Source organism: Microtus oregoni, unplaced genomic scaffold (assembly GCF_018167655.1).
Source record: "Microtus oregoni isolate MIOR12 unplaced genomic scaffold, Mior012 000038F_ref0000394, whole genome shotgun sequence".
Taxonomy (NCBI): domain Eukaryota; kingdom Metazoa; phylum Chordata; class Mammalia; order Rodentia; family Cricetidae; genus Microtus; species Microtus oregoni.
In genome coordinates, this window is record NW_024543097.1 from 5,341,525 (window position 1) to 5,369,335 (window position 27,811).

General features: G+C 35.9%; 1 protein-coding gene across 2 annotated transcripts in view; it reads right to left on the minus strand.

Annotated features, from left to right (window-relative positions):
• Positions 1-27,811, minus strand: part of Erbb4 (erb-b2 receptor tyrosine kinase 4) — a 1,049,748-nt gene that overhangs the window by 343,707 nt on the left and 678,230 nt on the right. For both annotated transcript variants that reach the window (XM_041631763.1, XM_041631764.1), the window contains exons 4-5: positions 25,711-25,845; positions 3,954-4,019 (exon numbers count right to left, since the gene is read on the minus strand). In XM_041631763.1, the coding sequence (XP_041487697.1) occupies positions 3,954-4,019; positions 25,711-25,845 (201 nt within the window). The remainder of the gene's footprint in view (positions 1-3,953; positions 4,020-25,710; positions 25,846-27,811) is intronic.

Here is a 27,811-nt window from a genome sequence, read left to right on the forward strand (position 1 = left end):
TGTTTAAATGAATACAATTTGTGTGTTGCTATCTCAGGTGTAAAGCTAGCTGTGCGGGGATCTGGGTGGGACAAAAAGCAGGCCTGCTCACCTCATCACTACACTCAACTATGTTCATAGAAGCTTCATGAACATAGAATCTGGAGATGTCCCTCAACCAAGGAATGGAAAAAGAAAATGAGATACAATACAGAATGGAGTATTATTCAGGACACAAAGGAACAACAGGAAATTTGAAGACAAATGGATGGAACTAGGAAAATAAATCATACTAAGTGATGATAACTCAGACCAAGAAAGACAAATATGATATGTACTCACTTATTCATGGATATTAGCTGTAAAATAAAGAAACATTTCACAGATTCAGAAAGACCAGCTAACAAGGTGGGTTTTTATGGGGGACACCCAGATCTCCTTGGGAAGGAGAAATAGAAGCGATTCCTTAAGAGGACTGAGGATGGATAAGGATGAGACCTTGATTTGGTTGGGGGATAGAAGGAAGGAAAGAAGGAGAACTGAGAGTGATTACAGAAGGAGGGGCATTTTAGGGGGAGGTAAAACTCTAACATAAGGGAATCTTCCAAGAATCTACAAGGAAGATACCAGCTTAGCATCAAGCAAAAGCAGACACACAGTCTGAATGGCCATTTCCTGTGACCTGATTGGTACCTAGCCCAACTGTCACCAGAGAAACAGGCTTCATCTGGCAACCAATGGAAACAGACACAGACCCACAGTCAAATGCTAATCAGTTTGGGGATTCTGAAGACAAAAGAAAGCTTTGAAGGAGCCAGCAGAGTCAAGAATACCACACAAAAACTTACACAATCAACTAACCTGTGTTCATAGAGGCTCAGAGAGATTAAACCCAAAGCAGGGGAGCTGCATAGGACTGACCTAAGCACTCTGCCTATATGTTACAATTCTGTAGTTTGGTCCTCTTGTGCTACTCCTAGCAGTGAGAACAGGGGCTATCTCTGACTCTTGGAATCCTATTCCTCATACTGAGGCACCTGATCCAGCCTTAATACATGGGGAGGTGCTTAGTCTTACTGCAAATTGATATGCCATGTTTGCTGATACTCTTGGGAGACCTTCCCTTTCTACAGAGATTATTTGCAGAAGGGCTCAATGTCTGCTGCCAGTGGGTGGGTGAACAAAGCAGGCACAAGAGAGAAGACTATTTTATGTTATTCTTTTCATATCTCTTCAATTTTGAATACCAAGATAATGTAAATTTAAAAAATAATTTAAGGAATTACCTTTGAGGATTTTCTTTCTGTACTCTTTCCATTGAAGGCTTATAGTACAATAATTGCTTTTGTTATTCCATTATTGTCATAATTTCATGAATGCAAGTAAATGTGAAATCTCTAAATTTTGATCTAACATTAATACAAATTTCCTTATTGTTTAGTGTTTACATGTTTAAATCCCCAGTGCTTTTTCAGACCTAGGCCAGCTGGCCTTGGTGAGTTCCCGATAGAACATCCCCATTGTCTCAGTGTGTGGGTGCACCCCTCGCGGTCCTGAGTTCCTTGCTCGTGCTCCATCTCCTTCTGCTCCTGATTTGGAACTTGAGATTTCTGTCCGATGCTCCAATGTGGGTCTGGGTCTCTGTCTCTGTCTCCTTTCATTGCCTGATGAAGGTTAAAATTCATGAGGATGCCTATGTGTCAGGGAACCCTGATTGCTCTTCGAGCAGATGAGGGAGGGGGAATTGATCGGGGGAGGGGGAGGGAAATGGGAAGCGGTTGCGTGGAGGAGGCAGAAATCCTTAATAAATAAATAAATTAAAAAAAAATAAAAAAATAAATCCCCAGTGCTTTGTGTCTTCTATTTATTTTATGCTAGGAAAAGTTGCATCTCACTTTTATCTCACTTTTTTTTTTTTTTTTTTTTTTTGGATTTTCGAGACAGGGTTTCTCCGTAGCTTTTGGTTCCTGTCCTGGAACTAGCTCTTGTAGACCAGGCTGGCCTCGAACTCACAGAGATCCGCCTGCCTCTGCCTTCCGAGTGCTGGGATTAAAGGCATGCGCCACCACCGCCAGGCTGCATATCACGTTTTTACTATCCTGTGTTGTTCAAAACTTTGGTTTTAATGCTTGGGGGAAAAAGTTTACTATTTGCATAAGAAGCTTTGCTTTCAAATTTAAAATATTTATTCATAGGATTGTTAAATACCAGGTACATTTTAAGTATTTTACAAATTTAAAAATGCTGAAAATATTATATATACATTCTGGTCCAGGTATCAACCAGAGTCTCCTGCATTCACAACAAACAATCCAAGGACAGGCTTTATTCTCCAGCCCTGTCCTTTATTAATGATGACAGTTTAATTCTCATGTTAGTTAAAGTGTCAAGAAACTTCTGTGTGCAATGATGTTCACACACCTCCCCACATAACTAAAATAAATCTTAAATGGAAGCATAATCTAAGTGTGAGATTCGTTGTTAAGAGTCATGATTGTATGCAAATGGATGGAAAGAGAAAACACTATCCTAAGTGAGGTAACCCAGACCCAAAAAGATGAACATGGGATGTACTCACTCATAATTGGTTTCTAGCCATAAATAAAGGACATTGAGTCTATAATTTGTGTTTCTAAAGAAGCTAAATAAGAAGATGAGCCCAAAGAAAAACATATAATTATCCTCCTGGATATGGGAAGTAGACAAGATTGCCGGGCAAAAATTTGGGATCTTGGGGGTGGGGTGGGATGGGGGTAAGGGTAGATGGGGAGAGAAAAGTGAGAAGGGGAGGATGGGGGGCACTTGGGGAAATGGGAAGGTTGGGATAAAGGAAGGGTGGATATGGGAGCAAGGAAGTATATATCTTAATTAAGGGAGCCATCTTAGGACTGGCAAGAGACTTGAACCTAGAGGAGCTCCCAGATGCCCAGGGTCATGTCCCCAGTTAGTTCCTTGGGCAGCTGAGGATAGGGAACCTGAAATGGCCCTATCCTACAGCCATACTGATGAATATCTTGCATATCACCATAGAACCTTCATCTGGCGATGGATAGAGATAGAGACAGAGACCCACATTCGAGCACCGGACTGAGCTCCCAAGGTCCCGATGAGAAGCAGAAGGAGGGAGAACATGAGCAAGGAAGTCAGGACCACGAGGGGTGCACCCACCCACTGAAACAGTGGGGCTGATCTATTGGGAGCTCACCAAGGCCAGCTGGACTGGGACTGAAAAAGCATGGGATAAAACCGGACTCTCTGAACAAGACAGACAATGAGGGCTGATAAGAAGCCAAGGACAATGGCACTGGGTTTTGATCCTACTTCATGTTCTGGCTTCGTGGGAGCCTAGGCTGTTTGGATGCACACCTTCCTAGACCAGGATGGAGTGGGGAGGACCTTGGACTTTCCACAGGGCAGGGAACACTGACTGCTCTTTGGACTGGAGAGGGAGGGGGAGGGGAAAGGGGGAGAGGAGGGGAAGGAGGGGGAGGGAAATGGGAGGCTGGGAGGAGGTGGAAATTTTTTTTCAATAAAAAAAAGTCATAATTGTAAACCTATTATCTATGTAGTTTGCAAATACATGTTGTACTCAGTGTCTACAAAAAACAGGCTCATGGTACTTCTTATATTTTTCTTTTTAAAATCCATGAATGATGGTATTAGTATTCGGGAAACTTAATAAAAGACCAGTTTACCTGAAACTGAATTGCTATAAATTTTTACGTATTTGGATCTCCCACTGTTACTGATGTACAGACTTCAATGAGCTATGGACGTCATTAGCCAAGAAACTACAAGGGAATATGAGAACCAAGTGTGTATTATTTCATTTAAAAGCAACAATTTAGGTAGGTTATTTAGATGGAAAGAAATTAAGCTTATTTCCCATTGCAGGTGATTAGAGTTGTGAGTATATTCCACCACTAAACCATCAACCATTTCAAACCTTCTACTTTTCCCGGTGGAACACTTACAGGTCTGGCAGTGAGTTTCTGTGGGTCCCCAGCATCGTCCAGTGCAGGATTTATGGCATCTTCCACCTGCACAAAAGAAAAAAAAAGAGAAAGACTGTGTTTACTATAGCATTGTTTTCTTGTACCTTCTTAATGAAATTCCCTTGTTTCTAGCAGGAGATTTTAAGTCATGCTAGAAATGAGATACATTCCTAAAAATGATTACTTATTTACCAAAATCTGAATGTTTTTTGTAGGAGAAATTGAAGCACAATGACCTAATATGTGAAATTGTCCCACACTTTACATGAAAAGGAAGCAAGTCTATTTGTTAATATTTCTTTGCACAGAAGCAAGTAGTTACATTCTTTCATTTTGATTATTGAACATTGATATTTCCTAGATCTATTCTACTTAATAGAGCTTCCAAAGCTCACAACTTAATGATAGCAACCAATATTAAGAATTAAGGGGTAATAACTCAAAGGAAGAAATTGCAGTCTATTACAAGAGTGTATTATTCAATGACACTATAAACCATCAGACTAAGAGGTAAAATCAAGCACTGAAAAAAGAAAGAAACAAACAAAAAATATTTAGGGAAATTTAACGCTGGTTGTGTAATATGTAGGTCTAAAAATTTGTTAATATCTGAATGTTCAAATGGCATCCTTTAAGTCCTACGATGAAAGTTCATATCTGTGGGTTTTTTCTGTATGGAGTATAGCTGTCCCACAGAGAAATTCTCAGGCGAACTTGGGACTAAGCTCATTAACTGGAGGAAGCCGTGTGTGTGAACTATCCTTGAAACTTGTTTCTGAATTTTACTCAAAACTTCAGAAGTCCGCTGACTTCTCTTTAGAATTGAATGAACATGAAAAGCTATTAAAGACTAAAACCTTTCTATAGAAAGTTTCTTATTAAGAACTTTGTTCATTTTTTACTACTAATTATAAATTCAACATACTTAACCAAGATAACTACATTGTGAAGATATTAAATCTTCACACCAAATATTACTGTCTTCCCTTGAGTCAGTTTTTAAATACTTAACTAAGAACTCTTGCTGCTTAGAAGCTCTCTCTCTAATGAAAGTGCCTGAAAGAACCTGCGAAGACCAACACTCTCATGGATAAACTCAACTAGACTGACAATTGTTCTGACAGAAACTTAGACTACCTGAGAGTTTTTTAGAAGTAAAGAATGCGCTGCCCAAGCTCAGTGATGTTTAGACTCTCAAAACTAGTTATCATTAGAAAAGTATGGGGATCATTTTGGAACACAGTTTATTTAAAGCCAGCATTAATGGGGGACTGCTACTGATACCAGGAGCATACAATATCCTACCACTCTACCATCTGCCTGTTTAGATCTAAACATATTATAACCACACAATACAAGCTCATTCTAGCTGACAGGAAAAGAACTCCATCTGGACCAAACAATGCAATTTTAATCAGTGATAATGATAATCATTATTAAAAACCTTATGGGAGCTCCTTTGTACCAAATTAATAAATCTAAATAAATGTCATTTAGACCAGCGGAAATTAGAAAGGGCTGTGAGTCAGAATGAGAAGCTGTAAAAACTTGCTTAAGGACAAAACTTTTTATGAGAAAGTAGACAAAGTGTTTTTTTGTGGATTCACAAAAATCTTTTAGATCAATTGTTTAAGTGGTCAATAAATTGAAGGTATCTAGAGTAGACAATTATCTAACATTTAATATATGACTTCTTTTATTGTGTTTGGAATAACAAAATATTTAACTTTACTCTTCACAGCCAGAATGCTACTTATTTAAAAATATAAAAATCAACTGATAATAGAAAAAAAGCAGTCAATCATAAATAGTATCGATAGTAATCATTTTGATATTCTATTCCTTTTTGGTTGAGTTAAAAATTGTGTTTTAAAGTTTCAGTTACTACCCTAAGATTATTCCCAAATTCAGTGTACTATACATATAAACTTGGGTATTGCTTATTCATATATTCAAAATACATTAAAATTTTAAAAGTAAAATTTCATAGAAAATTATTTTCATGTGTTTCTTATTCAGTCTGGGCAAGGTTCATCTACTAGGGAACATGTTACATAGTATACACACAAACAGAGTTAAATAATTTAATATTGGCTACATCCTTGTCATTGTGAAATTTCTGTGAAATTTCATTCGATCATCTTCATTTTCTTTCTTTTTTTCTTTTTTCTTTTTATTTTTTTTTTCGAGAAAGAAAAGGATTGTAACTCATTGTTACAGTCCTTTTTGTCCTGAAACTAGCTCTTGTAGACCAGGCTGGCCTTGAAATACAGAGATCCACCTGCCTTCATCTCCTGAGTGCTGGGATTAAAGGTGTGAGTCACCACCACCTGGCAGTCACCTTCATTTTCATCTGTGTTTATCAAAATCCCCTGACTACTGAAAGGATGCCTCCCCCAGCATCTCTATGATTGTCCATCCTTGATATCCTCAGCGCTCTTTGGAAAACTTGAGCAACTGATTCCTACACATTTAAGACTGCCCGGGCAATATATGTCAGCACTCTATTATACTGGTGTACTAGAGAAGTTTGCTTAAATGAAGGGTATATTTTCAGGTCCGGAGGATCAGCCTAGCTTACCCTGATTTCCTATCTTTAAGAAGCTTTCACTCCCATCTGTTCAGAGAATATGCCATACCATGATTTTTAAAGGGGGTAATACAAACATTGTTTCCCCTGAGTCACAGCAATAGTCAGTCGCCATATGTGACAAAAGTGGCTACCCAGACCTTTTATTTTGAAGTAACCATTTGCTATGTCCTTATCTGCTACCTGATTTGATTCTTGTACATAATTGGACTGTATGTTTTGTGGAGTGTGGTGAAACACTTTTCTTTCTTTCTTTCTTTTTTTTTTTTGTTTGTTTCTTGGAGACAGGGTTTCTCTCTAGCTTTGGAGCCTGTCCTGGAACTAGCTCTTGTAGCTAATGCTGGCCTCAAACTCACAGATATCTGCCTGCCTCGGCCTCCCGGGTGCTGGCATTAAAGGCATGTGCCACCACCACCTGGCAATGTTAAATATTTTTGAAAGCCAATTTCAAATATGTTTGAAAGTCAGACATGGTGGTGCACATCTGTAATTCTGATAAAGGTGTAAGCAGTTAGTTCAAGAGACAAGTCTGAGCTATGTAAAATCCCAACAATAAAAACAGCACAAAAACATATATCAAAATGAAACATGTTAAAAAAAATAATAATCTTTATTTTCTACCATTTCTATTGCATAAAATTGCCAAAGAGATAATGAGGCAAAGGGTTTCCATTATAATCACGAGTGAAGCCTGGTGAAGAAACAATAACAAAACTCCTTGCCATTGTTCCTCTAATCTAAACGTTCCTACTATTGCATATGAACCTTATTGACCTGGATGTTAGGAACTAAGCAGAATATCAAAGGTAAAATATTGAATAGAAACAGATGGGACTATCACCTTAACGGACTTTAAAATTAGCTTAGGTTTAGGCTGTTATGGAAAGTTTTCATACTTTGACTTCAGTGTTTTCCAGGTGTGTGGGGGGGGCACACAGAAAAACCTAATACATTATTTTAGTATGGGTTAATATAGTTTATTAAGAAGTACTATTTTGATATATCAGTAATAACATTGTCAATAAAAAATTGGTCAGATGTCACCAAAATGAAAAGATCTGTGGCTTCAGAGATTAGTATCATGCTCAGGGTCTTCACAGATCCAACCTAGCTAGGCAGGGGACCAGGGCTTAGGTGGGGAAAGGCCAGGAGAGCTGATCCCAAACCAAGAATCTATCTCTAGTTAGCAGCCACTTACCAAGGAAACGTTAGCTTCTCCAAGGGAGTCAAGTTGGATATATAAACCTCACTTAAGAACACACTCCATACACATCACATGATGGCCAACACAGACAAACTCAAAGCTATCTTGGGAGAGTTTCTTTTTTGTCTACTATTGCTTAGATGGGGCATTTAGTTTTTACCCTCTGAACACACTAACAAACAAAAAGAAAAATAGGAACTAAGAATGATAAATGCACACACACATTTTTCGTTACATATGCTTTTATTATACTTTCTAATAATCCCATCATAAATAGAGGCAGGATCATTTCAAAATAGGCTTTTTTCTTTATTTTCTTTTTTTGAAAAGATTTATTTATGTATTGTGTATACAATGTTCTGACTGCATGTATGCCACCATACCAGAAGAGGGCACCAGATTTCACTATATATAGATGGTTGTGAGCCACCATGTGGTTCCTGGGAATTGAACTCAGGACCTCTGAAAGAGCAGGCAGTGCTCCTAACCTCTGAGCCATCTCTCCAGCCCCCAAATAAGCATTTTTCAAAGATGTTTTTATTTTTATTTTTATTCCTTTTACTGAAAGTAGTTTTTTTCCCCCTCACATAATACATCCTGATTATGGTTTCCTTTCCCTCTACCATTTTCAGCTCCTCTCCATCTCTCATTCTGTCTTCTATTATAAAACAAACACACTTCTAAGAGATAATAATAAAATATAACAGACCATATTAAAACAAAAAAAAAACAAATAAAAACTAGCAGATTGGAATGGAACAAAACAAATACAAAGCAGGAAAACAGTCCAAGAGAAGACACAAGAAACGTTATAGATGCAAAGACCCATTTGCTCACATTCTGGAATCCCTTAAACACATTAAATTGGAGCCCATTATATATTATATTTTTTATATTGTTATATATAGATTAACACACAAAGGATATGTAGGTTAAAAACAGAGAAAATATAAGTCAATTAAAATTAATGTTAAAAATAAGATTTATAAAAGGAAAAGACCTGACAAAACATTGTAAAACAAGGAACCCCAAAAGATGACAGTGACTACATTTTCTGCTGACCATCTACAGCTGGGGACAGTGCTTACCCTAAAGAGTAGTTTGTTTTCCCAGTGAAACTTCCTTGTATGAAATTAAATTTTCATTTGCAAGTGGTTATCATGGAATTTGCACTGGGTTAAGGATGGGGGAATGTGCTCACTTCTTTCATTGCTCGAACCCCATCTGGTGCAGACCTGTGCATTTCCCATGCATGCTGCCCCTCCATACACCTCCAGGGCTTTCTACCTTCTATTTGTGGGTTTTCCTGAACTCTTAGGGGAGGGATTTAATCGAGACATCTCTTTTAAGATTGTATGTCTCTGTATTTGTTTCCATATGCTGCAGAAGAAAGATTCCCTGCTGATGGTAGAGCAAGGCACTGATCTATGAGTATTGTAGATTGTCATTATTCTTCTAGAGTTGTAAAAGACAATATACCATTCTTTCACACACACACACACACATTCACAACCACCCCCACCCCCCCACACAGAGAAATCTGATGTTTTTAGTGAAAGTAGTTACTTAATACCTTCTGTCATTTCAATCAACCAAACACGTAACATAAAAATCAAAACAAATGCTTCTATTTATTCACTATATACTTATGTCTTACAGTAAGTGCTGATTATCCCACACCAACATTGTTTTAATTCACACACAATCCTTCTGCTTTGACAATGCATGATTTATCATGAAAGTTAGCAAATGTGACTAAAGGCTTTCATCTTTTATGTTGGTCCAGAATATGTTACTAAAAATGTACCTTTCATATGTTCTTTTAAGGAACTAGAGTCCTTGAACAGCTTTTAAATTTTAAGAGTCATAAATTCATGCCACGAGTTTTGCCTGTTGTGCAAATGCCTGTAGGAGAGACAGAATTCAATATCTACCCCATAATGTTCTCTGCAAGTAATATGGCTAGATAGTTGAATAGTCACAAAATATGAAGCCACTGGCAGTCATAAAGGATTACATCCTCAAACCGTCTCTAACTAAAGTCAATGCAGGCACATCTTTGGATTTTCCTCCAGTCCTTTAGAAAACTGGAAGTCTTGACCTAGTAAAAAGACATTTACTGAGGAAAAAAATGTGAGCGAAAACTATATAATTCAAAGCATGGGAGAAGACCCTTAATTGAAAGTCTGTATTGAACTGGTCTCTATTATTAGTGTGGGTAAGGAGACATAAGTCAATTCCCTGCCTTCTAGGATATTTCAACATCTATGAACCTAGCAGAGAAATAGGCACATAGCATCAGTATTTGTATCAATAGAATATGTATGATAGGGAGGATTTGAGAACACTGAGAGAATGGGCTTTTTTAGTTAGCTTTGAATGTCTAGACTGTCCAGTACAGAAGGGAAAGGAAGGGGATGTTTGTACTCAAGAATTGACCTAAATCATTACTCAGAGTCCTTGATGAACCCATCTTTCTGGGACCAAAATGTAAGGTATACTAAGATAAATTTCCATGAAAGACAGAGCTATGGTGTGAGTTTGGAATATGTTCATAGCTGCCTTCTAATTACATGGACTTGACTTAGCCTGGGTTTTACAGATTTGGTTCAGAATAGCTGTGTGGATTTCCGATGAGTCGAAAACACATCGGTGAACTCAATGAAACGATTGATGGACTAGCTGCCTTGGGCTGATGGTCTCTGAACACATCTATCATATCTGACCTTTTAATCACTGACGTGGATTAAACATTTGAAATATGCTTTTCATGTTGGCATGTGGCAAAGGCCTAGGAGGGCAACAAATCTTTAACGAAACTTAGCCATTCAGATATTGAAAGAATTTGGTAGATAAAATGATGAATCCAAATGAACAATATCACATTAAATGAGTTATAGAAATGCCAACATCTGTGTTTCTAAATCAACATTTTATATATATAAATATAAAGTCAAACAAAAAGTCCACAAAAATAAGATGTGCCATTATTTTGATTATAACTCTGTCCTTGACAATGTTAATTCATAGGTTAATTAGCCTCTCCTACTCTGCTTGCTCTTGTACTTTGTACTTCACAATATTTTATAAGCATAGATGTTTGCATCATGCTGCATAATCTATTCTTGATAGTATCTATTACCAACCCCACAACTTCTTAAATATTTCCACATACTAATATTCTCTCTTTTCTACATTATAGATTGTTTTGCAAATACCTCCTTGAGTTTACCCAAATTACAACAAAAATGTTAATGTTTTATTTTAAACTCTATAGTTTAAAGTAGAAGACATGAAGTCAAAGATGTATCTTTTATTACACATGAGATCGCTATACACAGAGCATGTGGTCATGATTTGAGGGGACAGGTGCTTATTTTTTAATTTCTAATTGGCCGTTACTTTGATTCTACTATGTGTTGTTCTGTTTCTTCATATTTAGGGAAGTTAAAATACTGTTGAGTATATAACCAATTTACAGCTTTGTCATCTATTTTCCTAAGTGTCATCTGCTCTTCACACATGAAACACTTAAGGAAGTAAGTGCTTGTAAAACATAAAGGAAAAAAAGACACAAGATTTTATTAAGTGGAGTAAAAGTGGAAGATATAAGCATTGGAATCAGTTTTGTCTGCCTCTAACTCTTACCATTTACAATTGTTGAGATCTTGAGTAAGAAACTACTTAATAGTGTATTTTCCTAAAAAAAAAATAAGAAAACAAAAACAGGTAATACAGGGGGTGATATCTGCTTCTTACATATGTGAGACATGATAAAAGGGAATTACATATTTAAATGTCTAACATGTAATAGGCACCAATACTAGTTCCCTTCTCCAATCATCACAACACTGTGTATAAAAGCATCACACCATTGTAAAGAAAATTAAAGAAGAGAGAACAGAGATAAATTGCAAAGAGGTAGAGCCATTTATGACTGTCTGAAAATGACCAGCTGTGTGACGAAGGTCATGTGGTAGAAGAAAGGGGTGTGGCAGGAGCTCTGGCAGAGCTGGAAAATAAGTACAAATTTTGATCACACCTTGAGAGAAGTGTGACTAGCACAGTCTCAGAAAGATTTTTCCTTATAATCTAAATCCAGGAAGTTCTTAAAGATCCCGAAACCCCACCCTCTTGTAGACTCCAGAATGCTTACACTAAAGAATAGAAAGAGTCAGAGATATATCAAGGAGGACCTCCAGAAAGGGAGACCACAACCCACAGACGGAAGAAACATTTACATGAGTGCAGAGGATTGGATATCACTGATGGTGGGGTCTCTACCTGAAGGACATCCTGTCTTTCTTAGGTTGCTGGTTAGCATTTAGAGATCCCTAAGCAAACACTTGCTTCCACAGGTTAGTACATGTGTCATGTTGCATTTGACACACCTGATGTTGAAGCCAATATTCCAGCCAAGTATGTCACATGGAATCCAAAGAACTGCCTATGTCCACATTTGTTAGATATTTCTCAAAAATCTTTCTCTTACAATACCTCCACCACTAGTTGTCCCTCTTCCTGCCTTTCACTATAAGAAAGTCATGCTTTAGTCCCTCCAGGATGGAGAGGGAGAGCAATGAAAGAGGTATCTTGGTACAAGGAGTCATTATGGGGTTAGGGAGAAAACTGGTGCTAGGGAAATTCCCAGAAATCCACAAGGATGACTCCAGCTAAGACTCTAACAATAGTAAAGAGGGTGACTGAATTGGCCTGTCCCTGTAATCCAATTAGTGACTACCCTATTATCATAAAACCTTTATCCAGTAACTGATGGAAGCAGATGCAGTGATCCACAGCCCAGCACAGCACTGGGCTGAGCTCCTGGAGTTCAGTTGAAGAGAGGGAGGAGAAATCATATGAGCAACAGGGGTCAAGATCATGATGCAGAAAACCACAGAGACAGTTGACCCCAGGTAGTGGGAGCTCAAAAACTTGGCACTGACATCTGGGAATCCTGCAGAGGACCAAACTAAGTCCTCTAAATGTGGGTGACAGTTACATGGCTTGATATGTTGGGGAGTCCCCTGGCAGTGGGACCAGGATTTACCTTGGGTGCATGAACTGACTTTTTGGAGCCCATTTCCTATGGTGACATACCTTGGTCAGTTCTGATACAGGGCAGAGGGAATTGATCCTGCCTCAACTTGCTATACCAGACTTTGTTGACTACCCAAGGAAGGCCTAACCTCCTCTGAGGAGTGGATGAGGGATGGGCTGGGGGAAGGCGGGGGGGGGGGGGTCAGGAGAAGGGGAGGGAGAGGGAACTGGGGCTATTATGTAAAATCATTTTTTTTAGAAAGAAAAAGAAAAAAAACAGAAAAAAATGAAAAACAGAAAAAAGAGAAAGAAAGTCATGTTTCCTATTCCCCTGCCATGTCAATTGAGGGATCAGCAAATTGCAGTTATTTTAACTCTTTCTGCTCTCCGTTCTAAGAATTATTTTCCCACAGGTTTATTTTCAATTCTTTATGAATACATATTGTGTCAACTTAGTAATTGTGTCTGAATGTGTGTGTGTGTGTGTGTGTGTGTGTGTGTGTGTGTATGTACGATGTTGGGGCACATGGGAGGACAGTTGGATCCTATGGTATAAAAATACCAGTTATATATGAAATTTTTGAGGTAAAGAGGAGAATGTTTCTATCTATAAAGATTATCCTACAGAGTAGCAGTTCATAAGGATCAATATGGACTGGATTTTGATTATCATGGATAATGAGAGGTACCCATGGGACAGCTTTGAGATGTCCATCAGCAGCCTTTACTTTCATCTGGCTCTAAGACCAGGACCAGATATTAATTCTGTGGGTTACTAAGAACTGGGTATTATCATGGGAAAACTGAGACGTACAAAATTATTACAAGTTCCTAAAAAGAAGAAACCATTTCCTCACCACCACTTCTTTCGCTGCTAAAAGAGCGATGGGATTCTCAAATGGAATAACCCAGCATTGCCTTACAGAGAGGGTGATGTTTTCACATCACAGCACTCGCACGGCTTCAACCCTAAAGATTTCAATTCTGTAATGCCTTATAAGGCCTGTGCTTTGGGGCTTTATAATTATGATGTGGGTCATTAATCTTGTAGCCTCCCTTTTTTATTATCTCTGAGATTGAGACCGAGTTTCTGTTACAGATTGCTAGCCTGTAGCAGTCAGTTGGTGAGATGAGACATCCATGAGACAGATAACAAAGAAAAATGGGTAGTAAATTGGAACAGATTAGGTGGCTCCATAGCACTATATTAAACAAGCCCTTCTGAGTACAACTGTCAGACCCCGAATAGCATTTTCCTCCCATTTTCCATCACCCTCCAAGACTTAGCTGTTAAGAGACTGTGTGTTCTCTCTCTCTCTCTCTCTCTGTGTGTGTGTGTGTGTGTGTGTGTGTGTGTTATATGTGTGCAACTCTGTCTTTCTGTCTTTGCATAGGTCTCTCTGTCACTCTCACTTACTATATATATGCAAGTTCTCAGACTTGAAGCGCAAACAGCCCATAGTTAGCTGTTTCTAAATGGCTACTGCAAGCCATTTAGAATGGTAATGTGATTTTAAAATGATGGCAGTTAAAAGAAAGCGAACCAGGAACCATATAGTAAGTAATAAGCGTAAAATGTCTTGGTGTAGAATTTTTTATTACTCCATGTTTTAAAGTTCATATAAAAAAAAGTTCATATAGATATGAAATTCAAGAATAATGGATTGATAATGCATTAAAATCTGATTCTATCAACAAAGCTACTTCAGCAGGGTTTCATAGCACTCTAGTATTAGAAAGACCTGGAAATCCAGTTATTATTTATGGAAAACAAGAGGCAAATGATTTTTCAAGTAACAGTCTATACACTTACAGTATTCCATTATATACTATTTAAAACAAACATAAACCAAATTGCCTGAAATTAAACTACAGATTTTTATTTTCCAAAAGGAAACTTTGGTTTTGTAATATTTGAAAAATAATATTAAAATTACCACCAGCTAATACATGAAGGAATAAATCACAGCTTAGATGCACCCTAATTTCATCTGGAAAGAGAAAACATGGCTCTAGGTATTATATTTCTCTTGAAAACCTTCAAAGGAACACACTACTGCTGATTGGAATGAAGATACTTGGAATATCAATAATTTTTATCATACATGAAGGGGTGTGTTTGGGATTCAACCCAGGTTTTATATGCTCCAAGGTCCAACATTCAAGACAACTCATTCAAGTTTCTTTCTTTTGTTTTTTTTTTTTTTTTTTTTTTTGGTTTTTTCGAGACAGGGTTTCTCTGTAGCTTTGGTGCCTGTCCCGGAACTAGCTCTTGTAGACTAGGCTGTCATTCAAGTTTCTAATTAGTGTTACTGCTAAGAAGAGAACCACTCTTTATGTTAAAGAGGAAAGGGTACCCGAAAGATATTGAAAAATTCATTGAAAGACAAACTTTATCTCAAACAATGCCTGGTTTATGCTGAGATTAGTACAAATATTAACACCGAATGGGCTTTAAGAGGCAACGAAGGCAATCGTCAGGTAAGGCTGTCCACACTGCTATCAATCCCAATAATACATTTGATTGTACAATGTTGTGGTAGTTAAGTAATTTTCTGTTTCATCAAAATATATAAAACTGATTGATATCAATAGATGTTAATATTTCCCACTGAATAAAAATGTAAGCAGATCCCCATTGCCAACAACCATACAGACTTAAGATATTGTTTGTTCTATTACAAATAAATTGCAGCATTCCTAATGTGATAAAGGAGATTTAAAGACATTGAGAAAGGCTGGGTATCAGAGCTGTCTTTCTTTAAAATCATTTACATTTATTGAAGCAGTTTGCCTTGTAAAGTCAATTTCTTTGCTCAGGAAAGCAAATGCTGGCATGCAAATTAGTTGCCTAATTTAATGCTGTATTCTACTTTGTACAACTGAAGGAATATATGCTCCAATTAATTTGAATTAATTCTATAGAAAATATTTCTGAAAAAAAATGTTAAATTAAAATCTTTGTTTAATAAAGCATGAAAAGTAGTGGAATAAGAGTAGCAGATAGGAGGACCTAGTTTTAAAATGGCCTTTCTTTTGTGCATTTTTATCCATGCTTGTTATTTCTTTTATATATTTCTTTTACTTGTATTTTAAATAGAACTTTAAGAGAAATGTCACTGCATAATTTTCTCTCCACTTTTTTCTTCTCTACTTAAAAAGAGCACCTACAATTGGCAAAAGAATCACCCCTAAATAGAACATAATTTGTTCTTGCCAGGCAGGAGAATTAAATAAGAGCTGCATAGAGCTACTAACAGCAATCTTGGTTCAAAAGCTCTGTTAGCAGGTCAGCAGCTTGATCGTCTTTATTCTGCTTTGCCCTGGTCCCTGTAGAGATAGGACAGCCCCTGTCTCTGCTCTGCGAGGCAGACAGCAGTTTTCTCACAACCTCTGTTGGAAATATTGGGATGAAAGTGGTTTAGATAGAGCCAAATAGGAGCGGAAAGGCACACATTTTAACTTTCAAAGTCACTAAAAGGGAACAATTTGAACATCTCTGCTAAAAGCTTCTTGTTATATGTAAGCATCTTTCTTTGTTACAAGCTTTATTAATTTAAAATATTAAGATTGGAAGAAGTGGAGATGGGACAGAAAAACCTGGAAATACTACTCCATTGTGAAAATAAGTTCCTTGAAGTCACTTGACAAAGATAGACATACACACAGTAATGGAATCTGTGACAGTATTGAGATTTGCAGCTACAGAATTGGACAGACATGGTTGTTTCCCACACAAAACAAGTCAGAAAGGATACAGCTAGGTAATGCTGGCTAGAGTTCATTTAGCTGTCATCCAATGCACACTGTTGCTTGAAAACCCAAAATAGGTGTTAAAATAGGTGTTATCTACAAACCGTGCTTCATTTAAAAGAAAATCAACTTTGTGGCACTTGATAAATATTTTTCTTCAGAAATAACTAGTTTGAATCAAAATGTGTTCTTTATCCACTCACGGTGAGTTTTTTGCTTTATATAAATTCAGCATTTTTTTTTGTGATTGCAATTTAATCACACCATTTCCCCTTTCCTTTTCCTTCTTTCAAACTCTCACACACACCATTCCCTGCTCTCCTCCAAATTCACAGACTCTCTTTTCATTAATTGTTAGTGCATGCATATATGCATTTACATATACATACATATTTTAAACATAACCTGTTGAGTTCATGTAACTACTTGCATGTATGTTTTCATGTCTATTTGGCACTGGACAACCAATTGCTGGCTCTTCTCTGGGGAAGACCACATCTCCTGCTCACAGTTTGAGTCAGCTACCTGTTGTTATTTGTGTGAGAAATTTTACTGTTTTTATTAACCTATCATTCCTGGTTGTAGTCTTTATTGCTCCCAGCTTAGCATATTTGAGATAGTCTCAAAAATAAGAACAAATCACAGTTTTCTGTGGGGATATAAAATACACAAGAGTGGAATATTATGAAAGACCTCTTACTAGTAATCAATTCATCTGATATTACTTGTTTAATATTTTGTTAATATGAGATATTTGAAATTAAAAATTTAAAAAGTAATGAAGGTATTCTCCTAGGCAGGAGAATCACAAGTTTCAGATTAACTTGGTCTATGAAACCTTGTTTCAAAAAATTTAAAGGAAAAAAAAAACTAATTTACTATAATATTCTATGTTCAATATAAAAGGGAAAGTAAATACTGAGTTCCCGTCAATATATATCCTGCAGTGTATGCTCCACAATAGGGCTTCCTAATCAGGTTCCAGGTAGGAATCTTTGGGTAACCCAGTGATACATAAGGCTTCCTTCAAATTAACAAAGGAAATTTGAGATCAGAATGCCATCTTTATGTTCATTATTAAGGGAAAATTAAAATATTGAGCTTGTTTTGAGATGCAAAGAAGGCAGGAGAGTATTTGTCAGTAAGTTCCAAATAGCCATTGCTCTCCTTTTTCTTAAACTCACAATGCAGTTTAAATCATATATTGACTTTCACATGAGATAGTGGAGACTTGAATACCAACTTCTCACCAATGACCTGGTCACCCACACAAAAACTAACCAGACAAAAATGAAACTGAGAAACACTGAAGTTAGCAGATGTTATAAACCAAATGGACCAAACAGATATTCTAGAACATTTGTAGATGGATTCTCATTTCTACAAGGGTTTTGTTAGGGACCTAATTTGAATATAGCAACTTGAATATCTAATAATTAGTAGATGCTGACTTAGGTCAGTGTAAAGAAAAAAGCATGAAAATTAACTTATAAAAAAGCATGAAAATTAACATTGTCCATTTGAAGACAGCCTCCACATTTTACCCAAACACAAAAGAAATACACCTTCTTCTCAGCATCTCATGGAAATTTCTCCAAAATTGGCCATATATTCAGACCAAAATCAAGTCTCTACAGACACAAGAAAATTGAAATAACTTGCTATCTCACATCCTACCACCACAGACTAAAGTTTGATATCAACAATAACAGAAAGTTTACAGACTCATGGAAACTAAACAGTCCTCTACTGAATGAACAATGGGTCAAAATAGAAACAAAGACTTTTGGAATTCAATGAAAATGAACACACAGGATACCCAAACTCACGGAATACACTGAAAACAGTGCTAGGAGGAAAGTTCATAGCACTAAGAACTTAGCATTAAAAAAAAAAAAAAAACTGGAGTAATATTGTATTAGCAACTTAACAGTACAGTTGAAAGCTCTAGAAAAAAGAAATAAGCATACCCAAGAGGAGTAGAAAACATGAATAATAATAATCAAACTGATTGCTTAAATCAATAAAGTATAACTAAAGAGAACAAAACAAAGATTCAATGAAACAGTTGGATCTTTGGGAAAATCAACACGGTCTACAAACCTCAAACCAACTATAAGACACAGATAGAATATACAAATTAAAATCAGAAATGAAAAGTGGGACATAACAACAGACACTGAAGAAATCCAGATAATCATAAGGACATACTTTAAAAGCCTGTACGACACAAAATCGGAAAATCTTAAAGATATTAAGATATTTTATATTTTACATGCTCATACATATATAACTATTTATAATAAATAGCATTTATTTAGTCTATGAGGCTTTCAGATGAGCTAAGAAATGTCTCTACTATATTATAAAAATCAAATTAGTCTATTCTGGTCCCAAGATGTGAAGTTTAGTACTGCTGAGGAAAAAAAAATTACCCCTTTCTAAAATTCAGAAATTAATTAGAGTTCTTTAATTTCATAGACTTTGTTTTTAATATATTTATTTAGTTTTTAAATTTTTTATTTTGCATTTTCACCACAGTTCTCCCTCCCACCCCAACTCCTGACATCCTCCCCCACCCTGCCTTCCCAGCCCATCCCTTGATCCACTCTTCCCAAAGGGGAAGGCCTCCCATGAGGAGTCAGCAAAGCCTGCCAGATTAAGTTGAGGCAAGACCAAGGCCCTCCCTCCTGCATCAGGGCTGAGCATGGCATCCCACCATAGGGAATGGGTTCTAAAGAGCTAGCTCATGCACCAGGGATAGATCCTGGTTCCACTGGCACCTGCCAAGGTAGACCAAGCTGCACTACCGTCTACCACATGCAGAGGGCCTAGTTAAGTCCCATGGAGGCCACAAAGCTGTTGGTCTACAGTTTGTTTCTTAGAAAAGTTGACTGAGAAGTCAATACCTAGGATGAAAACAGGATATGTTTTGAAGATTTTGTTTCTAGAGTCAAACAATGCATATGTGTGGACAATTAAAAAGCAAAAAGTCACCAGAAAGAGAGGTGCTGGGTTTACTCCTCACCATGTCCTCAAAACTCTAAGAGTGCACTGACCAGAGACCCTCTACTTATGAATGTACAGCCAAATGCCTCACAGATTCAGGGCCTCACTTCCTTTATCAATTACTATTATTGTTATAATAATAATATAGTTTCAATTTCATAGTTTTAGCTCACTTTTAAATTTTACTAGAATTTATGAAGACTGGATATATACATTGTAAGATTCTGTAGAGCAAAAGGGAACATCTGCCATATATGATTAACTAGACTTCCAATAGGGTAGCAGTGTGTCTCTTTATGGCAGGTCTCCCCTCAGCATTAGGGAAATATGTCAAACTCTAACAAGAAAATGGACATTTCTCCAACATTTTTCCCAATAAATTTCTTTTCTTTTTTATTGAGCTCTCCATTTCTCTCTGCTCCCCTGCCTACCTTTCCATCTTTTCTACTTAAACCTTACTTTTTACTATTTTTAAATTTTTAATTACTATTTTATTCATATTTCTACATTTTTCTCTCTCTTTTTTCATTCTATTTTATTGAAAATAGGTTCATTTCTCACATAGTATATCCTGATTTTGGTTCCCCTCCCTCTTCCAAATTCCTCCTGGTCTTACCTCCCATCTGGATGGACTCCATTTTTGTCTCTTATCAGAAAAGTTAGGCTTCTAAAAGACAAGGCAGAGCACTAACTGGCCATCTCCTGTCACCAGACAAAACACACAGTACTCAGACCTGGTTATATCTAACTGTGCTTATGGCCAAAGGGGTTCAACTATAAACAAGGAAAACTGCTGAAAGATGAAGTTTGCTTTCCACAAACTCAATACCTATACAACTCATTGAACATGAAGAAGTTGAGCAGATGCCTACATACAAGCTTCAGCACTACATGTTAGCATGTTTGGCACAGAAAGGTACTCTTAGTGCTACCAAATGAGAATCAGAAACATCAACGGAGCTCAAACCATTTATCTCCAATGATGTACTGCCTGCAAGACACGCCAGGGCAATGGTAGCACAAAGCTTGTGTGAGCAGCCAACCTATATTTTATTTGATTTAAGGCCCACTCAGCAAGATCTAACTCATATCTGATACCGCTTGGATGAAAAAGAACCATAGACTTGACATCCCAGAAATCTAGGATAAACCAAACACTACTGGTATAAAAAAATAATGATAAAATGACTCCTAATAATATTCTGCTATATTCATCAGTAAATGCCTTGTTCAGCTATCATCAGAGAGCTTTGGAGCACTAAAAGGATGTGTCCATCAAATCCCTCCCCTTGGAACTCTGGAAAGCCCATGAAAGAGGAGGAGGAGAAAAATAATGAATAGCCAAAGCAGATGGAGGTCACAAAGAAAACAAGGTCCTCCAAATCAGCATAATCAAGCCTCATATGAACTCACAGAGGCTGAGGCAGCATGCACAGAGCCTGCATGGGCTGCCGCAGGTTCTCTTAGTATGTGTAACGGCTTCCAGTATAGTATTTTTGGGAATTCTCGAGGGTGTGAAGCAGTGGATATCTGATTCTTGAGCCTTTTCTTGGGCTCATTTCCTTCTACTCGTTTGTGCTCTTCAACTTCGATGTGAAGGGTTTTTTTTTTTTTAAATGTTACTATAGATTGTTCTTCTTTACTTTACTATTACCTGAGGATTTCACTTTCTAATTAACAGCAGAGCTGATACATAGAATTAATGTAGTCTGTTTTAACGCATCTTATTAGATTGTATGCTAGTTCTGATAGCTAATATTTTGTTAGAGTTGTTGTATATATGTCAATTTAAAATAGTTAGGAAATTAAAAAATGACCTACTATGTGAAATTTATGAAAAATCCAATTAATTGTTTAAAAATATTTAGGAAATTTAAAAAAAGACCTATGTGAAAGTTTTGAAAAATCCATTTTAAAGTACTTTTCAAAATGCTACCTCTTAGATCATGTAAATCAACTTACACTTTTCAATGCATTTTACTTTTCCCCCCATTGAAGCTCTGACTTTAAAATATTTCTTAAATTCATGTAATTTGATTGCATGTATTTATTTACATAAATTGAAGTTGTTTTTACTTGCCTTGATTGCATGTTAACTGTATACCAAAGTCCAACATTAAAAAGTACATCTATTTCATGTAAATACTGTAATATCAAACACATAACAAGAGTGATATTGCATTAAATTTAGTTAAATTCTATTTTCAGACTTGATTTTTTTCTAGCTCAAGAAAGTTAATTCATGAACGCAGTGTGCAGTTTTTGGGTGTGGTAAATATTAAGAAATATAGTATTAGATAAAAGAAACAAAATAAAGCTCAGGAATTAAAGCTGTCTGAACATTTATTTAGAGAAAAGAATAGTTTATGAAATTCTGTTTGTAAAGGATGTACTCAGTACAAATTGTCAATCACCCATCCCAATTCTGTGGTAAGCTGGTGTTTGGCTCTGGAAAACAATTTAGTTATGTGATATATCTGGTAGGTTTGTATTATTATAAGCAGTTTTATTATGCATTTCATGCCTTTTATTTACATTTCAATTATGTACCAAATGTATTTCAACAAAGACTATATTTCTCTTTAAACATTTTGCATGTTTGGATTATGAATAAACGAGTCATAAAAATACACATAAGGATATATTTTGTGCAATATTTTTAATAATTTTTTTGGATAACTCATTATTGTTTTGGCGATTCTTGGATTTTTGTGCCTCCAATACAAATTTTGGATTTTTTTCTATTTCTTGAATAAAGTCCTAATAAATGATTGGAATTGCATGGGATTTATAGATTACTTTGATAAGAAAATTATTTCCACTAGATTAATTCTATCAATTCACCGAAATATTTTTTTTCTTTTGTTATATTCCTAAATTTCATTTTTGAGTAGCTAAAGTTCTCACTGTACATGACAAGTCTCCTCCCACCTGCTATTCCTCTCTCTGCCCAGCATATCACTTCCTGCCTGTCTGTACAGCTCTTTGGACCTCTATGGTTAACTATTGGCTAGCTCAGCCCTCTGATCTTTAAGGTTTATTTGTTAGAGCACAAAGGAATGTCAAAACACTTTGAGTTTTTCCACATTTAGGATGATGTTCACTATAGTTTTATTATATATATCCTTTATTTTGTTAGGTTGTATTCCCTCATTTGTATCCCCTTCATGTCTTTTATTGAGAACGAATGTGAGATCACATGATTTTTCCTTTGAGACGATTTCTGAGAAGGGCAAATTCATTGATTTACATATGCTGAGCCATCCCTGCATCTCTAGAATGGAATTCAGGAGGACAAAGTTCCTTGGAATATGATCTGGATAAATATCTTAAAGCATGGTTAGTATTTCTTATGTCAAGCAGCAGAAGAAAGTAACTATCTACAAACTACAAAGCTCAGCTCATAAAGCTGTAAGATGGGCATAAATTTAGAGAAAATACTAAGCTATTTGGTTTTGCTTAATGTTACTCACAATGACAGAGTTTCAGGACACAGTTGTGGTCACTCTTTACTTAAAAGACATTTAGCATGCATGTTGTTAGGACTGGTAATAAGAAAAACAAGTAAGCACACAGGCCAAATGAGGATTCACCAGATTCTGATAATTATGTGACAGAAAGTTGAGAAGCTTTTGAACATGAATAGATATATTCTCTACTAATCACCTATTTAAAGTATTATTTTCATAAATTCATATATGAACTAAATGGCATAGTAGTGACAATTATATTGTGAAAAACAAAAATGACAGATTATATCTATAATACATTTCTAGTACTTAGTAGCTTTTGAGTTGGCAGGATTGGAGGAAGAGTAATTTGTGGTCTGGATGTATTGTATGGGAAGAATCTATTTTTAATAAAAATAATAAATACACTTATTCATTATTTATTCCTACTTTTGATGAAAAAGATATAATAAAATTTGTGATTTTAACTTTTAAATTTTGTACGTTGGTGGTATTGAGTTCATTCCCACCTTTGTGTCCTGACGCTTCAGAACTCTTTCACCTAATGAAGCTGCAGCTATGTGCAAACTGAGCTGGAGCCTCATTTCCTCTTAGACCCTGGAAGGCTACACTTTATATTTAGTTACTTCAAGTAGGATTATTCCAAGTGGACTAAATCAGTGGACTCAATATTGGAGTTTATTTAGTGTTTATCTTTTCTGCATTGGCTTTTCCTGTTAGGAAAATAAAACCATTGAAAACTAGTATTTAAAAATAGTTAATTCATTATTGTCAGATATCATATCATATAGTAGATTGAATGATTTACCATCTAGAGCTTTGTAAGCAATAACATTTGACAACAATAGACGGCTAATCTGTAAAGGACCATTGATTATGAATCCAGTCTGCATTTTTAATTTTTGCATCTGAAATTTTTGCATGCAAAACAAAAAAATCGCAGTCACAGTTGCCTAATTATAGGCACAACCGTCCAAATTAGCCCTCAAAAGAACAGCACAAAACGATACCATCTGTGAAAATGGACAAACCCCACAGACCTTTCCTGTTTCAAGCGCTGTAAGAGGAGAGCAGATTTCCCTCAAGCTTTTGGCTCAGACTTTTTTCTTGTATGATCTCATGTATGCCTTAAAGGCTAGTCTTTCTAAAAAGCTGAGAACCAGCAGGCCTTTCCCTCATCCAATCAAACAACCCCTGCCTCATAATATATTCCTTTATTACGGCCACCTGAAAATAGTAGCCATTTCTAAATCACATCTTTCCCATTGTTAGCACAAGCAGATTAAAAAAAAAATGCACACGAAATTTTACCTGGTAGGCAAATTTAAAACTACAAAGACAGAATCTCATACAAATTTCTTTTTAAAGATGACAAGAAAATTATGTTACTCTACTTTCACAAAAAAACTGTTTTAGCCTTTTATTCAAAATACAACTGTCAGTTTTGATCAAATACATTCATATTTCCCCATTATGTTATTATGGCCATCATGAAATTTAATAATTGTCCCTTGGAGTTTGATTTCCTATAAAAGCGTCATAACACAATCATCACTATTGCAAATAATTATGGAATTATGTGGAGTTATGATTTCAGGTGGGAAATATATAATAATAGATTAAGAAATTTAAAACTCAGGTTAATACTCGATAAAGATTCAGCTCTCATACAGATGTCAGCAATAATAAATGTGTGACAGAAAAGCCTGCTTTATAAAAACAAATGAGATTCCAGACATAATCATTGGCAGAGGTTTTAATGATAGTTCAGATACTATTTGTTTATCATTTCATCATATTAAATACTATTTACCTAAAATGTCCTCTCTGGCAGAAGTGTCCTATACTTTTAAGAAGTAGAGAACTGGGTAGTTTATTTCTGATTACAAACAAAGAAGTCTTTGTATATGAACTTTATAATGACTCATGTTGCTTTATTGTAAATTATTGTCTTGATTGTTTGTTTTAGTTTTTCTTTTTGAGAGGTAGTTTCTTTGTGGATCCCTGGCTGTTCTGGAACCCCCTAGAACAGGCTGACCTTGGTCTCAGAGACTGGTCTGCCTCTGCCTCCTGAGATCTGGGATTAAAGGCATGCCCCTCTACAGTCAGATATTACCAATAGGGCATTAGTGAGAAATCAAGGTTTAAGAGCTGTGAAATAGAGTAATTAGAGGAATGAGCTTTTGAATGGAGTCAGATGCCAAAATATCATCAATGGCATGCTGAATAAGACGTTCAATATAACACAGGGTAAAAGAATATTAAGACATTAGAACCGGGCAGTGGTGGCGCACGCCTTTAATCCCAGCACTCGGGAGGCAGAGGCAGGCGGATCTATGTGAGTCCGAGACCAGCGTGGTCTACAAGAGCTAGTTTCAGGACAGGCTCCAAAACCACAGAGAAACCCTGTCTCGAAAACAAACAAACAAACAAACGAAAAAAGACATTAGAGAGGATAATGTGGACCTTTGAGATGGGGAGCAGATGGAGGATAGGGTTTAATTACTATTAAACTCTAGAAAAAAATGCCAATAAATGCTAGAAGGAGAAAAGAAATTCCCACAAGTTGTCCCCTGACTCCATGCTCGCGCGCGTGCGCACACACACACACACACACACACACACACACACACACACACACACATCTAATGATGGGGTAATGCTACTTACATCCGGAGCTTCCATTTGTTGACACCAAAGTCATGTTGGAAGGCCATGGATTCCGAACAATATCTTGCCAGTGTATGGTGTCAGCATAACACAGGAATTTGTTCTGGTCTACATAGACTCCACCATTTAGAATTTCTGTATGAGAAACAAAGTTAACCATTAATTTGCTTTTTTAAAAATGTTAGCCATCAGAAAGGCATTGTTCGACTTATTTTCAACACTAGGATCATATTATGAGCCAGGATGCGCCTAGAAATATTTTCATTGGTTTATTTACCTTGATTTTAGCACTTCAAATTTTAGCACTTCAAAAGCTTGAAAAGTACAGACAAAAAATAGAAATAATTCTAATAATAGACACATATCCAAAAGTTTGATATTTTTAGTATCTGTGACTTTACCCTGGATTTATGATAACATCACTTGTAAGAGTTCAAAATCTGATACTTTGGTTTAACATTTTGTATAAAATGTTGAAAGATAATTTTTGTTTTATTTTATTTAATGATAATATAATATTACAGAATATGAACTAATTAATATTACTTAATAGAACTCTTGTTATTTTATTTTTTCTTTGATTAGTCATTAAAATAAATGTCCCAAATATAATTCCATGACCACAGTTTGTGAAATCTCATGATTTTTGATACACACGTTCAAATGTGCCTTCCTTAGAACTTATTCAATCTAAGATTTACTAGAGCCCATACATCAGTAATGAACATAAAGTAAAAAATGAAAATTAATGTTCTCTTGCAAAATATTCTCTCCCATATGAAATATTATCAATAGATTGGTCAATCATTAAGACTAACACAAAACAAGACATTATATCATTCCTGTTTGGCCCAGGAACCTGGAAATGAGATAAAAATCTATGAAGTCTACTTTTTGCTTGATTCTTTATTCCATAATTAATAATGATTAACTGAAGTATTCACAGGAACAGTATATAATTACATATAAAGATAATCCTTCAGATACACTTAAGTTATTTGGAAAAATTAAGATAATCCTTCTGAAGAAAAGTTATTTTAAAGAAATTAGACACATAAATGGCATATTTATTTTAGTATCTAATAGAGTATCCCTTTGTAATTCAGTCTACAAATAATCTTAAAATCATTATATAATTGTTTAATAAGTTTTCAGCTATAACTACAAGCTAAGAAAAATAAGTAACAGTCTTAAAAAAATGTAGGATTAGATGTGATGTTGGATCAGCTGCTATTCAGAGTCAGTTTCCTTCCATGACTCTCTGCATGCCTGTATTATCCACTGCAGATACAGGATGGCTATGTTGTCTAATACATGATGATATTAGATATCATCCAATACATGATGCCCTGATGTGAAGGCAGAATGAGACAGGGGAAGAAACAGAAAGATACTGCTGAGTTCCAAAAAAATGTTGTCTATACAAAATGGTACTTTCTTTAGTTAGGAAGAGGAATAAAATCAGGCCATTTGCTGGAAATGCAACTAGAGAAAATGTTATTAGATAAAATATCTGATGCAAAAGGACAAATATCAAGTATTTTCTCTTATATGTAGAGCTTAGATATTACAGAGGAAGACAAGAGCATACATGAATGTAAAGTGGGCGTGCAGATAAAGGAGAGATATGAGGGAAAAAGGGATTAATAGGAATTGCATACAGACCAGGGAGAGTAAGAGTAAAGATAATAGAATTACTTGATGTACTTGTGCAAGATATCTATGAAATCCATTATTGCGTATAATGAGTATGTGCTATTAAAATTCATTAAAAATAAATTTAAATAATAACTGCATTTTTGTTCAAGAAAATCTTCCACTGGTATTTTATGAAAGACAGAGAAAATATCAGCTTAAGAAAATATTGGTAACCAATAAATCCCAACCAGTCAGAGTGTAATAGCCTGGAAAGAAAATCATGCTCCTTAGCAGCCTTGAGAATCATCTTCCTTGTGCAGTTCTTCAATATATTTTTAATATTGCTATTTCTCCTTTTGATACGCCTGGTCTAAGTTACAGATTTAAGAGCTTTCTTAAACCAGTGTAAAATAAATGAATAAAGGAATATATAACAGCCAAGTAGCATTTGCTGAAGCAAAAT